The 15,387-nt window shown below is 38.8% G+C and overlaps 1 protein-coding gene across 1 annotated transcript; it reads left to right on the top strand.

Annotated features, from left to right (window-relative positions):
- The first annotated feature begins 395 nt into the window (after positions 1-395).
- PPP1R17 (protein phosphatase 1 regulatory subunit 17) lies at positions 396-10,108 on the top strand. Its single transcript, XM_062498227.1, has 4 exons — positions 396-664; positions 3,496-3,645; positions 5,075-5,230; positions 10,029-10,108. Exons 1-4 carry the CDS (start codon positions 583-585, stop codon positions 10,106-10,108), a joined length of 468 nt encoding a protein of 155 aa, XP_062354211.1. The 5' UTR covers positions 396-582.
- The last annotated feature ends 5,279 nt before the right edge of the window (positions 10,109-15,387 follow it).

Below are 15,387 nucleotides of genomic sequence, written 5' to 3' on the forward strand. Positions count from 1 at the left end.
CTTTCTGAGGCAGCATTTTTCACCTGTTTTTTCTGAGGTATGCAAGGTCTCTTAGTGGAGCTGGACTTACAAGACTAAGTCAACAGAATTTATTATTGAAGATTGGTTCATCTAATCTAATAAATACCAAATATATTTAATTTACAGTTGAAAAAAAATGGAGAAGAAAACCAGAACAAAACATCCTATTCCTTAGCATTTACTTTGTTACTTTCTGTTTGATAGGATTTTCTGTATGAGACAACACTTTCAGTATGCTAAAATAAAATTAATAAATAATTTTTTAAAAAGTATGGTTTTCTGTAGATCCAATCCATGCTAGTGTGGGTTGATTACAGCAAGGTAGGTGGAAAAACAGGTTACTGCATCTGTAACCAAGGCAGTGAATAAAAGCATTGCAGCATGTGTGAGTAAAAAATCAGGTCAGCAGACTGCTGGAAGACAAGAACTCCTCATCAGTTATTAGGTAACACCAATATGTCTGTTCTATGTAATGCTGATGAATTTCTCTTTTTTTTCTTTTTTTTTTCTGTTTTTTGAATGTGGTGTAGTATCTTTACAGAAGGATAAAAGCCTGTTTCAATGATGTCAACAGAATGTGTTCAGCCACTTGATATCCCAGACGACAGACTGGACAAGCAAGATTCACAGTGTAACCATTTAGGTAAGTGTTATTTGATGAAGCTATTGCACTAATGAGGGGTGTTGCCTTCACATCATAAAGTCCTGTCCAGTGTCCATTTTCCCCCTCCAGCGATACAACTAACCCCCCATGAAAACAGATAGATTACACCTTCTGCTGACACTTCTAGTGCCAGATGGAAAAACAGAGAGATTTTTCCTGCATATAAATATCAGCTGAAGCTCTAGAGTGAAGTTAATTAAAGAGGAGAAAGGAAAAAGAGTGATTAATGTTTCCCTGGTAGAGCAGTTTCTTCATTTATACCACAGTAAATTGAAAGCTAGGATATAGCTGAGCTTTCCCTGAATATATCTTCCATATACAATTTGAATAAAAGATTTCAAGCATTCCATTTGTCATCATTGAGACAGCTTTCTAAAAATGTTTTCTCCTTCATCATCAGTTTCCTTTATTGAAGCTACTTCATACAACTTTTACAATGAGCATACCAGGGTTGTCTTTGCTCTGTCACACTCCCGACTACCACACTAGATGCTTGATAGACATGCTTTTTGCATTTTCATGGTCTTTGCTTCAAGTGCTATGATTTCACCCTTATCTTACAAAATTGTCCTGAGGATTTAGCAACCCAGAAAGAAAAATGTGTTTGGTTGTTGCTACCTTTGTGATAACAATAATGAAACACAAATGTAATTTCATTTCCTTGTGGAAAAAAAAAAAAAGTGTGTCACTACAGGTTTTTTAATTTTTTGTTTATTTGTACTTCAAGGAAGGTATCTTAGTTCTGTCTCTGCTACATGGTATTTCTAGCCACAGACACCATGTTTACAACTGCTGGTATACCAAACATAGTTGGTCGATGAAATTGCTTATTTAAATATGTACAGAATGAGTTTCATTATACTGTTGGAATACTGAGGCAGTGGGAGGGTAAATGAGCTCATGAGGTCTATGAAGAAAGCCTGTGAAGGCTGGAAAAAACCCCCCACATCTCCAGGGACTTAACTTGGAGGCCGTCCTTCCCACATCTACCTGCAGGCTCACAGACATAACAGCTGCTTTAAATAGTGTGAGAGAGTCTTGAAGTAAGTCATGCTTGCATCCAAGTCTGCAGTCAGGGGTACGGTAACAAAGTGGGGAGCCCAACTGAAGGCAAAAACCAGCTTTTAAGAATTCAAAAGGCTGGTTTCTGTGATGATACTAATGAGAGGTTCACAGATGAGTGGTTAAAATGCTTAAAGAATCATTGTCAAGGATATCAGCAAAAAGCAGGGTTTAATATGAATGTATGAGAAATGCAGCTTTAACAAAGGTAAGTGGCAAGGTTCATTATATTGCTTACTATGTAGACAAAGCCTACAAAAGTAAATTGGATTAGAAGCAATTTGAAATAATTTAGATGAAGACTGGGGACACAGGAAGGTAAGGGTGCAGAGGATATGGATATAAGAAAAGGGTGTAAAAACAATCACTGACTAATTTAATATTTTTTAAACGAAACAGTAGGATTTTCTACAATTATAACAGTGAGTTAATTATATATTCAAAATAACAACATTCATTCCATAATCCATTCACTTGCATGAACACATGAAAAAAGATGTATTCATCTTATCTGCTAGTGTAAAGGTACCTATCAAAAATTCTCTTCAGGCTCAGTGCAATACTCATATCAAATCCCTTAGTGCTTCTCAAGTGGCATGGGCTGCACCTCAGGGACAATGTATGTGTGGGGGTGGTATCTGCCTAGACCTTGTTGTCACCAGCAGTTTTTCAAGTGTTGCAAACTTGAGGGCTTGCAAGCTCCAAGAGGCATCCCACTCAGGGGCCCACTGTGCTTCAGGAGAGCTCAAACAGCCTTACTTAGCACTGCTGTTTGTAGCGTTACATGGTGATTTTCCCAAAAAGTTCAGTAAAAATAGTACTATTGCACTCAGGCTACAATTCACTTTTTCAAAAATCTCCTAACACTGGTACCATTTCAGCTGGGCTACAACTCAGGTTGTATGACTCACCAAGGCTAATAATAATGACTGCTTATCCTTTGTTCCTTGCCTTGGTCGGACTGCTGATGTTCCTGGTATATGAGTTCCCACTGTTGTTATGGATGCTTCACCAGGGCACAGTTAAGGGGCACTTCACCACTCAGCTGATTCAACAAGGCTTATCAGAAGCTGCTGAGATTGTAGAGCAGGCCTAAAGAGGAGTTGAAGGAGGAGGATGTACTACCACAACAAGTTATCTTCAGTATTTTCAGCTTCCATAAGCACCCAGAAACACAAGCCCTTGCAGGAGAAGTCATGTTGATCCTCTGAGTCATCTGAGTAAAGGATTGTTTTAAATGAAAAGCAAAAATCCAGTGAAATGTTATGTAAACAAAAAGCAATTGCTCAGTAGCTCTGGAAATAAACTTGTGAAGGGAACAATATATTGACTGGCTCATTTTACCACTACTTCAGACTGACCCTATACATGTAAAACTTTCCTTCACAAAACTGGCCTTGTAACTCTTGAAGATACAATCCACACAGTTACCACTGGATGAAACAGGGGTGGCCATAGAACTCTGCACACAACGCTGCAGCTTTCCCTCCGACATGTAAACACACAAGCTGCTCAAAACTCTCTCTGTTTTATGTCTACTGCTAACAACACAGAAGGACTACCTAAGTCCCACATAGTATGGCACAAGAGCCCTCTTTTGCTGACTTTCTAAATATTTAAGAAATTTTTTTCTTCCTGGGCATTTTAATTTACTTGGATTAAAGCACTATTATCAAAGTGATTCTTTTCACCATCTGTTTTTTTTACACCCCCTAAGTTTCAATTTCTAATATAATTTTTCCCTGCAGAAGATCTTTCAGAGCAGCTGATTAAGAGCTGCGACCTCAAAAAAAAACCAAGAAAAGGTAAAACTCTCACAGTTTCCCAGAAGACTGAACATGAGCAAAAAAAGCCAAAGAGAAAAGATACACCGGCTTTTACTACACCACCTCTAACAGGTGAGCAGTAAATCTCTCAACTTTAAAATCCCAGTTCATCTCCAGGGACCAAAGCTGGGTGGAAGTCCATAGAATGTTATTATTATTCAGTTATGTCCCCTTGGATGCAGACAGGAACACAGCTTCATGTGTGTGCACCTGGGTAGGCAGGTGAACAGAAAGTCTGACTTTCTTTAAGACATTCTATGCTAGTTGAAGGGTTTGGTCTCACTTCTGGGAGTACCAAGGTGGATAGGTTTATGCTCTGAAAAAATATGCTCCCGTGGAGCTCATAGTCTTGTTGATAAATAATGTTGCACTTATGTCTGAAATGACCTGTATTTATTGGCAGCAGCTGAGCATACTAGATGTCCCAATTGGATATGGCCCAAAATCAAAAAGGATCAAGTCCAGCCCCTGCACTTTCTCCAGAAACTTGCATCCAGTGCGCAATGGGAGGCTGGGGATTAGACTGGGAGTAGACCAGTCAAGCACATGAGCCACCTGCAGGATGCTCCTCCTGGAAATCACAGGGCTCATGTGTTTATGGGGACTCTGGCAAAGGGTAGGTGTTTCAGGAAGCCAGAAAACATCAAAGCAATGAAGGGGCTTCTTGTAGGATGCTCCCTGCTGCGGCACAAATAGAGATGTTTGAGAGCCAAATTCCACCAGCCTGAAGAAGGGAAGAATAAGCAGGAGACTGCCACTGAGACCTAATGATCCAAGAACAGCAGTGGGAATAAAAGTTTGTCATTTTCAGATAACAAGCAGTCCTTGTTATAATTTCTAGTGAGAGAGCTGTGCTCTTACATTATTGAGTTCTTCTTCCCATGCTGCACATACACAGAGGAATTAGCCAGTAACTACTTGTATGCTTCTCTGTATATGCAAAAATTCACCAAGTCAAAAACAGGCAACTGGGATTTTCCAATATTTGTAATTCAGGTACTGAATTTGGTTCTGTTCAGTTTTCACATGTATCTTCCATCAGCAATTCTCTCTTAAGAAGAGCAGCTCAGAGGCTGGAGAATGGTGTTTTCTTACTACAACTGTCATATCATAAAGAAAACATTTTTCATTAGTTAAAACAGCTACTTCTGTGTGGTCACATTGCTCCCAATGAACCTCTTGAGCAGCTGTGTGATTAAGCTACTGTGGTAAGATCTCTAAAGTTTTGGAATAGGAGATTACACTTATCTGTCCCATGATTTCTGATTGGCTGCAGTTTAGTGCATTATGTACAATTAAAAGCCAGCTGGCCTGATAGCATCATTTTCTAGAGCCTATGGGAAATAATTAATTTGAAAGAAATGTAGGGTAGGTACATCATGCAGCAGATCATGCAGCTGTGCCACTGTACTTCAGAGTAGTCTTTGAGAGAGCTACACAGATGAAAGTTTCTTCAATGTAAATGGGCTAAAGTGGCATTTTCTTTATTGCTTGATTACAGGCATAATTTCAGATTCATCTGAAAATATGTTGAAAAGGTATGGTATAACAGAGAAGTCACAGAGAGTGAGTCCAGTCTCTCAAATCACTGAACTGGAGCAGAAAAAGCCCAGAAGAAAAGATACACCTGCAATACACATCCCACCTTTGATAATAGGTAAGAAACTTAGGTAAAGATCCTCCTAAGAGGCAGCAAAAAGTGGCTAGTGTCAGAGATATACCTGGAAGGCTGAAAAGAGGTTGCTCTCTGCTCAGTGTATTTAGCGGTTCTTGAACTGGACCTATTTGGTCTAAGTATATAATAACAGTGGGGGTTCATGAAAAGTCCAATACATATTCCATGTTCAAACTCTGGGAATAGAAAGGACAGGGAGAAAGAAAAGGCATTTTGTCACTTTATTATTTCTTCCAAACTGCAATCTTACTTTTCTGAACAGCCATCTAACTACTGCCCTGCTTTTCAAACCTAAGCACATAGAAATTTTTAGGTCACCAGCACTAAAATGCCTTAAACAACATGGAGCAAAGCTGTAATGATTAGTCCCCTCTTCACTCTGCAGTCCCTGACATGCACTGAGGAAGCCAAGTGGTGCATTGGCACTTCTCGTTAGCAGCACCTTAAAGATAATTCTGTACTTCTGGCATGACATGCAATATGCACTATATAACATGCCAAGGGAAGGGAAGGGAAGGGAAGGGAAGGGAAGGGAAGGGAAGGGAAGGGAAGGGAAGGGAAGGGAAGGGAAGGGAAGGGAAGGGAAGGGAAGGGAAGGGAAGGGAAGGGAAGGGAAGGGAAGGGAAGGGAAGGGAAGGGAAGGGAAGGGAAGGGAAGGGAAGGGAAGGGAAGGGAAGGGAAGGGAAGGGAAGGGAAGGGAAGGGAAGGGAAGGGAAGGGAAGGGAAGGGAAGCCCTACCATGCATCTTTTGAATAGAGCTAAGCTGCTTTTCGAGTTAACTCAGTAGTAAGAGTTAGGAATGTACACTAAATAAAGCTGCACTCTGTTTTATGATCATGTTCTCTCTCTTATTTAAATTAAGGAGTGATGAAAGAAAAGTATATTTATGTAATTCTGATTGCCTAATTATAGCACATAAACCAGCATTTTTAGGCCAGATGTTAGAGCCAGCTGAAATGTAGGACCCCAAACAGAGGTCCCTAGCTCTCAGATGGACCCATACTAGTAGTGTGTCAGATGCTTACCAAAATCAATAGCAAGATCATTACCAATGAATCACTTTGCTAACTGATGAACTCCAGACGTTCCCAGTTGAATTCAGGATTCAAAGCTCAGAGAGGGGTGTAGCCCAGAGATGCAGGTTATAAGCTTTCCATGGACCACCAGCATGCTGACAAATCAGCATTTTAATGCAAAACAATGGAAAGGGAATACAAATGGGAAGTCAAAATGGTAGTGATTTGTACAACACTGGAAAAGTGTTTTTTTCTTTGATATGATGCCCCTGATCACTTGTGAAGAAAATATGCATTACTGAGTGAAGCTTGCAAGCTCTGGGTTTAGAGGAGTGGTAAGCATGTTTGATTTGGAAAACATTTGTAAGCTAGTCTTTCTCTGTTTGCTGTTTATATAAATCACTTAGCCTCACTACCTCTGTTTTCCTAGCTGTGTGTAATTATGAAATGCAACTCATCCTGCAGATCTATTTTAAGGATTGTTAGGTTGTTCTGTTAATATCTGCCAAGGGATCAGGCTAAAGAAAAGAGAGGGTAAATACAATATAATCATAATTTCCCAACAGAACTTGCAAATACTTGCAATTTTTAGGTAGACTCTAGAACCACAATGGCTCACAGAAACATGAGTGTTTCTGTTAGAAAGCTAAAAATTAGGCAGAAGAAGTTGTCTTAAATAATCTATCTGTCATGTGCCACCTAGATCTAAGCCATACCTCCTGGGCCATAAATCAGAAAAACAAGATAGCAGATGTCTACAGATTGCATAGGGACAACTCCCGCAGCTGAACTGGGAGAGGCAAGAGCTAAATGGTTAAACTTCCATTCTTCTCACCCAGAGATTTTCAATGGGGACATGCTATTTCCCTAAAGGAGCCAACTTAACTTTTCTGGGCTACAAGACAGAATGAGGGCTCGAAACTGGTTTTACTTGTTATCTCTCATTTGATTAGAAAATCTCAGCCAGCCACATTTCTGGAACTGCATTCCCATATTAACATGTATTTACATTCTAGCTCAAACCCACAGGCCTGAAGACCATTCATTTGGTTAATGGGCTATATAATGCCAAGTGGGGATGGCAACAGAGTGTTCCAGAGCTGACTACAGGCTTGGATCAGATTCAAGCCATTTACTGTCAAGTGATATGGAAAAAAAAAAAAAAAAAGACCATTAGAAGTCTGATTATATTCTGTCTTCTGGTCTAGTCCCTTCAGAAAGACAAGTTGTTGGCTGACTGAAGGAGAGCTTGCTACTGAAGGAGGCATCCGCTCATAACTCATTTGTATGGACATGGCATAACATTAACTGTGCCACTTGAGAAGTTTGAAGGCTGAATACATTTAGAAGCCTGACCCTTTTAGAGGAGATTTCAGATAACTAATTTAGTTGAATTGGCATGTAAAAGTGGTTTGCAGGGGATCTGAAGAGGGAAAATTAGAAATTGTGACAATCCTCATTTGCAGATCACAAGAGATACTGATGCCTTAAGATTTAGTTTTATATTTGTCAAATCTTATATTGCATTAGTGCATAGCTCTAAACTCCTTATAAGGTGTAGTTAACTGCCTCCACATTTTACTCAGACAAAGGAATCCCTCGGCCTGTGATCCAAGGACACACCACAGCCTCAGGCCCCGAAAAGTATAAACAAAAGTGAATTGGAGAGGAGCAAGCTGGGGGAATATGGCTTCATTACCTGAAACTGTAAATGGAGAATTAACCCCTGTATGCAAATAGACCAAACTTGTATCTGTCTGAAAAACTTGTGACTACTATCCTTGTTGGGTGTAGCCTCTGCGAGGCTTTTACTACCCAGTGTATCTACTGAAGGCCTTTAATAAATACCCACTTTATTCTCTTAACTCTGTCTAGCCTCTGTTCTAGGTAGCCACTCCAAGGCATCAATACCATGTAGCACTGAGTGCTGCTTACTTCAGCAAGACTAATAGCAAGGAGACAGGACAGAAGGGTTTGTCTATATTCGCTTAGCTCACATAGTCCTGCTGGGTCTTCTTGGGTCTCCAAGTCTATGATTCAGGCTCTGTTTTGCACAGCAGTTCTACAAAAGCTTAGTTTCTTTGTGTGCGCTACCGGATACAATAAATCTGAAAGTAAGTAGCAAATGTTGGGCCAGCCTTCAAACAAAGACTTTTCATAGCAAATCAGGGAGCCATGGCTGGTGAATTTCAACCAGCGGAATGATGTACATTGGTATGTATCTTGAAAAGTAAATATTCGTCCTTAGAATAGGAAGGGAATGGAATCCAAGCATTTAAATACATATGTTACTTTGCAATGCAGGCACAAATCTGCTGCAGCCAGTTAATCATTGGAAAACAGGTCCAGAATAAAGAATCTGAAAAGCTCTGTACAAAGAGGAAGCATCTTAGCAGGCTGCTTTGATTCCATGACAAGTGTTTGAAGGTGGCTTCACCTAGAGGTGAAGCCTAGGCTTCACTAGGCAACAAAGTGTCATTGGAGGAGTAATTGAAAACAACTGAAAATTGCATTAGTTTCTGTCATTCTTTCAATAGCAAATGCACATAGATAGAATTTTGTTGCACACTTGAAGGTACGTTTTAACCACATATTCACTATATTTTCCCTGTTCCCCAAATGGTTCAGGATGTAAAAAACAACAGCAAATAACCCCCACTCTCCTTTGAAGCATACACAACCCAAACACTAAAGACAACAGGAAAAAAAAAAGTGCCTATATTTGCCTAGGTTGTCTATAGGGATAGAAGTCTGTGTGGGGAATATTTGCATCCATCTCCATAAAATGGCATCATTCTTTACATTTAACAACAATAGTTATTTAATTGCTGCTTGAACAAATTAAGTCCTTTGTTTCAAATTAACATTAATTATGCCTTTCGGTTCATCTCATCGTGCTGCTGAAACCAGCTGGTTCACAAGGACTGCATATAAATGAAGCAGGAACTAACTTAAATGAAGGGCAGTATAGGTCAATATTTTGTACCTAATGCGTTGTTCTCATATCACTCTTACTTATTTTTTAATGCGGAAAGCAGTTACAATATTTGTTATATATTGGTGTTATATAAAAGCCACCAAATCCTCAAAGACTTAGTAGTTTGACAGAGAAAAAGAGAGAGACACAGAGAAAGGAGAAGAGACAGATTTGTTGGAGGTATGATCTACAATCCAAGTCTATTTTCACATTGCTCTTAATTCAGTAACTTTTGCAATTTATTGATGCTATATCATTTCAGTAGAGATAGCACTTGTCACATGGGTATTTTAACATGTCTCTTTTGTTACCTGCACTTGCAAAGTCTAAGTAATATGGCTATATACATAGAGAAAACATACATGCCCACAAAAGCTGTTTCTTTGACAAAGAATAATTACAGTATTTGCTTCATCATGCAAGCTCTTTCCCCTATTTAGCTACCCAAGCCCTTCTAACAAATAAATGGGTTCCCAAATGAAACTTCAGAGTCTCTTTTTACAGGTAGCAAAAAAAATGCTGGATTTAAGAGTGCTTAATAATTTTAGCTAAAAATGCAGTGATTCAACTCCAGTTTGGTAAGTATTAGGAGACTGAAAAACCAAAAAAGAAATTAAGAGTAACTCACATGATGTTGGAAAACAATATTAAAACCAAGAAAAAAGAGAGAACTGAAAAATTCTTTTCAGCCTGATATTTTCTAGAAAGTAGTACATTAAATCAATTCCTTTTTTCACTTTTTTTTTGTTTGCTGTTTATTTGCTTTCTGTGTTCTTCTCTTTTTAAGGCACTAAGCTGTTTACAGAAGAAGAACAAACAGTGATTATGGAAGATGAAGAAAAGGATGGAGACACAATCCACAGTTAGATTACAGTGATATTTCAATAATACAGTGTAAATAATCATGGGTCATTCAAAGTGGCAGCACATTAAAAAGGATATTTCATCTTTATAAATAGTATTCTCAATTGTACAATTGAATTTAAACAATCATCAAGTGCTTATCTGCATCTTATAATTCCCAGCAAGCTTCATTGGAGATGATTGGCAGAAATTTCAGTTTCACAGGGTTTGAAGGATCTGTCAGTTTACTGCAAATGGTTTCCTAGCATTTTTGTCAATGAGGAATCCACCTCAGATCAGATCTAGCTTTGTGCAGTGTGGTACTCATACAGTACCTGGCACTAAAGTGGTAGTGTAGAGTAGAAAAACATCAACTAATGATTCAAATTGCTTTTTTTTTTTTTTTTTTTTGCCTGACACTTTGCCTCATTTTTTCAGCTTTCCTTTCCTGGAATAACACTCACCACAGTGAAAATTCCCATGGCAGAGCTGATGGGATAGATGGAGAAGGTGAGAAGGCCAGGATTCAATTCTACAGTCCCTGAAATGCAAAGCAAACATTTCTCCTACTCATGACTTGTCTATGTAAGGAGGAAAATACAGATCTACTGTAGAATTAAAATTACACCTAAGGGCTCTCAGCATTGACAGACACATCAAACAGGATGGAGGGCAGAGATGTCAGAGGAGAAACTCTAAGCAAGTGCAACACCTGCCTGTTACACCAGTGTAGACAATTGTCTCCACCAGCTTGGTAAATGATAAAATAGTTGGATAGTTGATCATTTTGCTCCAAATAATTTCTTTTCGCATCTGCTTTTTTAAACTGAGTCCTAGGTAATCAGTTAGGAGAGGCTATAAAGATTCAAAACCACAGCATGGAGGTAAAAATTGACTAAAAGGAATAATGTTACTGTATGGCATATGCATGCTTATTGCAAGGTAGAAGAGCATCATGTGAATTTTTGAAAAGTTTACCTCTATGATTCAAAGAAGAATGTTTTCACAGCCAGCTACAGCCTTTAGCATTTATGGAGAGATGGGTATTGGTAGAATATTTTATCAAAAAATATAGAGAACTGGACACTTTGTGCTTGCCTTAACAGCTCTGGGCTAGATGGAGTAGCACTGCCAGATGAAGCCTTAGGGAACTAAGCAGAGAGGCTGAAGATTATCTAGTCTGGCAGACTGAATTTAGTTATCTTTTTAACTCACTTAGACAGACAGCTGAGGACCAAACTAGTTTGGACTCCATTTTCCACTCTGACTGACCCAGCATCTTTCATGAGAATGTAGTCCATTCACATATATATGTCATCAATGAGCTTACAATAAATAATTGCATATTAAACTGTACAAGAGGTCTGCTATATGATTAATGGGATGTCTCTTACTTAGAAAGTACTTGTTTTTATTCTATTAACCTATCAGTGAGATAATATTTAAAATATAAACAATCAATAGTTCAAATAACAACATTAATATAAGATCCACAGTAAAGTATGTCACAGCAAGTACATGACAAGAAGTATGTATGACTCAGGTCTACCTTTACCAGTGAAGTTGGTGAATATTATCAGTGCATGTGTAGTGAGTTGACCTTGGCTAGATGCCAGGTGCCCACCAGGCTCTTCTGTCACTGCCCTTTGCAGCAGGTCAGTGGAGAGAAAATAAGATGCAAAACAACTAGTTGGTTGAGATAAGGCAGCTTACAAAAACAAGGAAAAAAAAGAAAAGAAAAAGTTTATGCGTGCATAAGTAAAAGGGAAAACAATTAATATCTACTTCCCATCAGCAAGCAATATTCAGCAACTTACCAGAAAGCAGGACTTCAGCACACACTTCTGGATTGGTTGTTCCAGAAGGCAAAAATAGTAACACAATGAATGTCCCCCATTCCTACTCTCTCCCATAGATAGCTTTTGTATCTGAGATTGGTATGGTATGGTATGGTATGGTATGGTATGGTATGGTATGGTATGGTATGGTATGGTATGGTATGGTATGGTATGGTATGGTATGGTATGGTATAGAATATCCCTTTGGTTTATTTGGGTCAGCTATTTTGTCCTAGCTGTGTCCACTCCCAGGATCATGACCACTCCCAGTCCCTTGATGGGAGGCACGGCAGAGAATGTTAGAGAGACAGTGCTGATGCTGTGCCAGTGCTGCTCAGCAGAGGCAAAAACACCAGTGTGTTATCAACACCTTTCCAGCTACCACTGCAAAGCACAGCACTGTGAGGGCTGCTAAGGAAAAATGAACCCTATCTCAGCCACACCAAATACAGCACAATACAGCAAGAGTGAAGTGTGGAGTCCTGAAAAGATTCAAATTATCATCAGCAGTGGATTAGCCTTGAAAATCTACATGTTTAGACATGAAGTGGCTTAACACACAAAGCATGAGGACAGATAGGATGTCACTGACTTTACTGCTCTGAAAAGGATTTGTTTCCAAGCCTGGAAAATGCTGACACAATTTAATGGGAAATAAAAACAACAAAAAAACCCAATAAAAAAAACAAACAAACAAAAAAAAACCAAAACCAAAACAAAAAAATCAACCTTTAAGCCTAGCACTCTATACTGCTGCCCAGACACAAGACTGCTGCTGTTTCCTTTAGAAATGGCATATTCACAGCCTGCCAATTCAGCATTATCTTTTTTTTTTTTCACCCAGGACCAACACAAGCAATTAAAAGTAATTTTTCACTTGATCAATTAAGCAAATAGGAGGTTTTGTAGTGTTCCTAGCAAGCAGGTGCAATGACCTGATAGTAAAAATAATGCCTCAAAAAGTCCTTCATCATTATCATTTCCTCTTTGACCACCTGAATACTAAGAGCAGCCTGCCTTGAGGTCCATAAAGAGGAAGGCAAAACCTGTGCAAAACTAGGGAGGAGGAAGAGAATGACAGAAACTCTGGCTTTGGCCTTCCACCCCTTCCCCTCCACTGCTGCCTTCCAAGCTTTTTCACAGCTGCAAAATGAATTTAAACCTGACACACCACCAAGCCTTGGATGCCTCCAGCCTGGGGAAAACCGTAACCTACTGTGACACACACGTGACTTGTGGAAACTCTCCTCTGTTCCTGTATCCTCTGGTGTGAGCAACAAGAGTGGACCAAAGTCAGTGGCAGGGACCACATGCTGCACCTACTTTTCAGAAGGTGACTGCATTCCAGATAAGTTGCTACCCCTGAAGACTGGAAAACCATATAAGCTACTCCAAGTAGCAGAGAAGAGAAAAAAAGGGGCAAAAACTGCTTTGCCTCCCACCTCCCTCAGCGAAAAGGCAACAAGTGTGGTTGGTAAACTATCCTATGCTTTTAAAGTAGTGTTCGCTTTTTTCCAACTTGACTTCCCCCTTTCTCTCATTTCCCCTTTCTCTCTGCCTCTTTTACAGTTAATAAAGTGAAAACACCAATTTTTGTTTTGGTATCAACATATAAGTTCTTTTCAGTTTTGATTATGTTTTGGGCAATATTTGAACATGAAGTTCTTTCTGGAATTCACAGAGACGAATGTTCCTCCACAATTAAGTGGATTGTAACATTTAATCATGAGGCACGAATCCCTTAAATATGTAGTGTTGATTCAAAGAAATCAATAAATTGCCAATTTTTGTGTTAGAGAAATAAAGCAGGATACTCTTATGACTTCTTGACTTGTTTTTCTGTTTTGTTGGGTTGTTGTTGGGTTTTTTTGTTTGTCTCTTTGGGTTTTTTTTGGTTTTTTTTTTTGTTGTTGTTGTTTTGATTTTTTGGGTTTTTTTGTAAGTAAAGTGCTTTTGTAAAACATTGTAGCTGTTTGCTTTTTGATGCAATTGATGCAAGGTGCCCCTCATAAGTGAGGCATGTAACTATGGTTAAGTGTTTAAAATAAGGTGCTCCTGAGGCGTAAGATGTGGGACATTGGAAAATAATTTTAAAAAGGTGCCCCTCAGGAGCCATCACCCCTGTGTGTGCTTTTTATGAAATGTATATGAAGTGTCTTTCTAGTGTACAGGATTGAAATTTGAAAATTAGCTGTAATTTGTATGAGGTACCCTCCGGAAACAATCACTTCACCTTCATGATGTAACTTTGTAAAATAATTTTCCAGGGATAAGGGGTTAATTTAGAAATTACATAAGGTACCCTCCAGAAAAATCTACCACATTTTTGTGGTAATGTGAAACATATTGCACAAACTCTGGTCAATTTGTTGAACGAAATTGGTGCCAAATCCTCTCCTCCAGGAATGGGCATGAAATTGCTGGTAATATCCAAGTGATTGCTGGTCCAATCTCTACCCTGCATGCAGGGGCAAAAGTCAAAAAAGATAAAGGAAAACCTATTGTTTGTTCTGTCTTAGGTGCTGTTGTCTTAGCTGCAGTTGAACACAAGGAACACCACCAAAAAGGTGATATGGAAATTATTGTTTCACTACAAGATTTGGTTAAAGTGTCACAACTGCAACTAGAGTAAGGTAAGGCTAACACCTACTTCCCCCAGGTAGAGATAAGAAATAATAAAGCTACCACCCATGTGGTGAGAGAAGCTGCATGCAAGATTAGTAAGTGAAACAAAACAGTGAGTTAGAGCTGGAGCTACCCAAAGAAACATCTCAAACTTATCTCTGGCTTAAAATCTTTGCAAAATCAATCAGAGAAGCTGCCAGTCTCACTTTGTCCCTTAATTAAAACAGAATACATATTGAGGTATATATGTAATACGTATGCATACATATATAATACATATACCTTACATTACCATGAAAGAAATCCCATATATGGCTACTGGATGGGTTAAATTTAAAAAGGTATATAAACAAACCCCTACAGAATCTGAGACTATGTTTGGAGAGTCTCTCTTGGAGTGATTTGTTTCAATAATAAGCAGAAGGGACTCAGTTTCTTCAAGCAGGGAAGCCCATTCTTTATTCACATAACTTATTTTTATACAGTTTTCACAGACCTCGTGTTCAAGTCTAGTTGGCTTGTAGTTTTCTTGTCACTCAATTCATTGATTAGTAACTGGCATTTTACCTTTCCATCAAATCTCTCCATTCTTCGATTGTTTGCATATTCTTGTTCATTCATTCTCATAGGACAAACCTACTGTTTATGCAGGTGCAAATGGTTCTCTTACTAAAATAGGTTATTGTACTAACTGTTTTCTCATTCATCTAATTCTTCTTTATGGGAATTTACAAGCTACTGCCAGCTTAGCTAGAGTAGTAGGGCCTAAACAATATTTTATATGGCTTTTCTTTCATAATATCTCTACCTGTCTGCAGTGACCAAATTCTATTACCAGAA

The sequence above is a fragment of the Cinclus cinclus genome, chromosome 1 (assembly GCF_963662255.1).
Source record: "Cinclus cinclus chromosome 1, bCinCin1.1, whole genome shotgun sequence".
Classification (NCBI taxonomy): Eukaryota; Metazoa; Chordata; class Aves; order Passeriformes; family Cinclidae; genus Cinclus; species Cinclus cinclus.

What these genes read in the sequence shown, in the direction of transcription:
- PPP1R17 (XM_062498227.1), top strand. Translation starts at nt 583, where the DNA reads ATGATGTCAACAGAATGTGTTCAGCCACTTGATATCCCAGACGACAGA. An exon ending in TTCACAGTGTAACCATTTAG is followed by an intron (nt 665 to 3,495) that starts GTAAGTGTTATT and finishes TTTTCCCTGCAG; the next exon opens with AAGATCTTTCAGAGCAGCTG. An exon ending in TACTACACCACCTCTAACAG is followed by an intron (nt 3,646 to 5,074) that starts GTGAGCAGTAAA and finishes GCTTGATTACAG; the next exon opens with GCATAATTTCAGATTCATCT.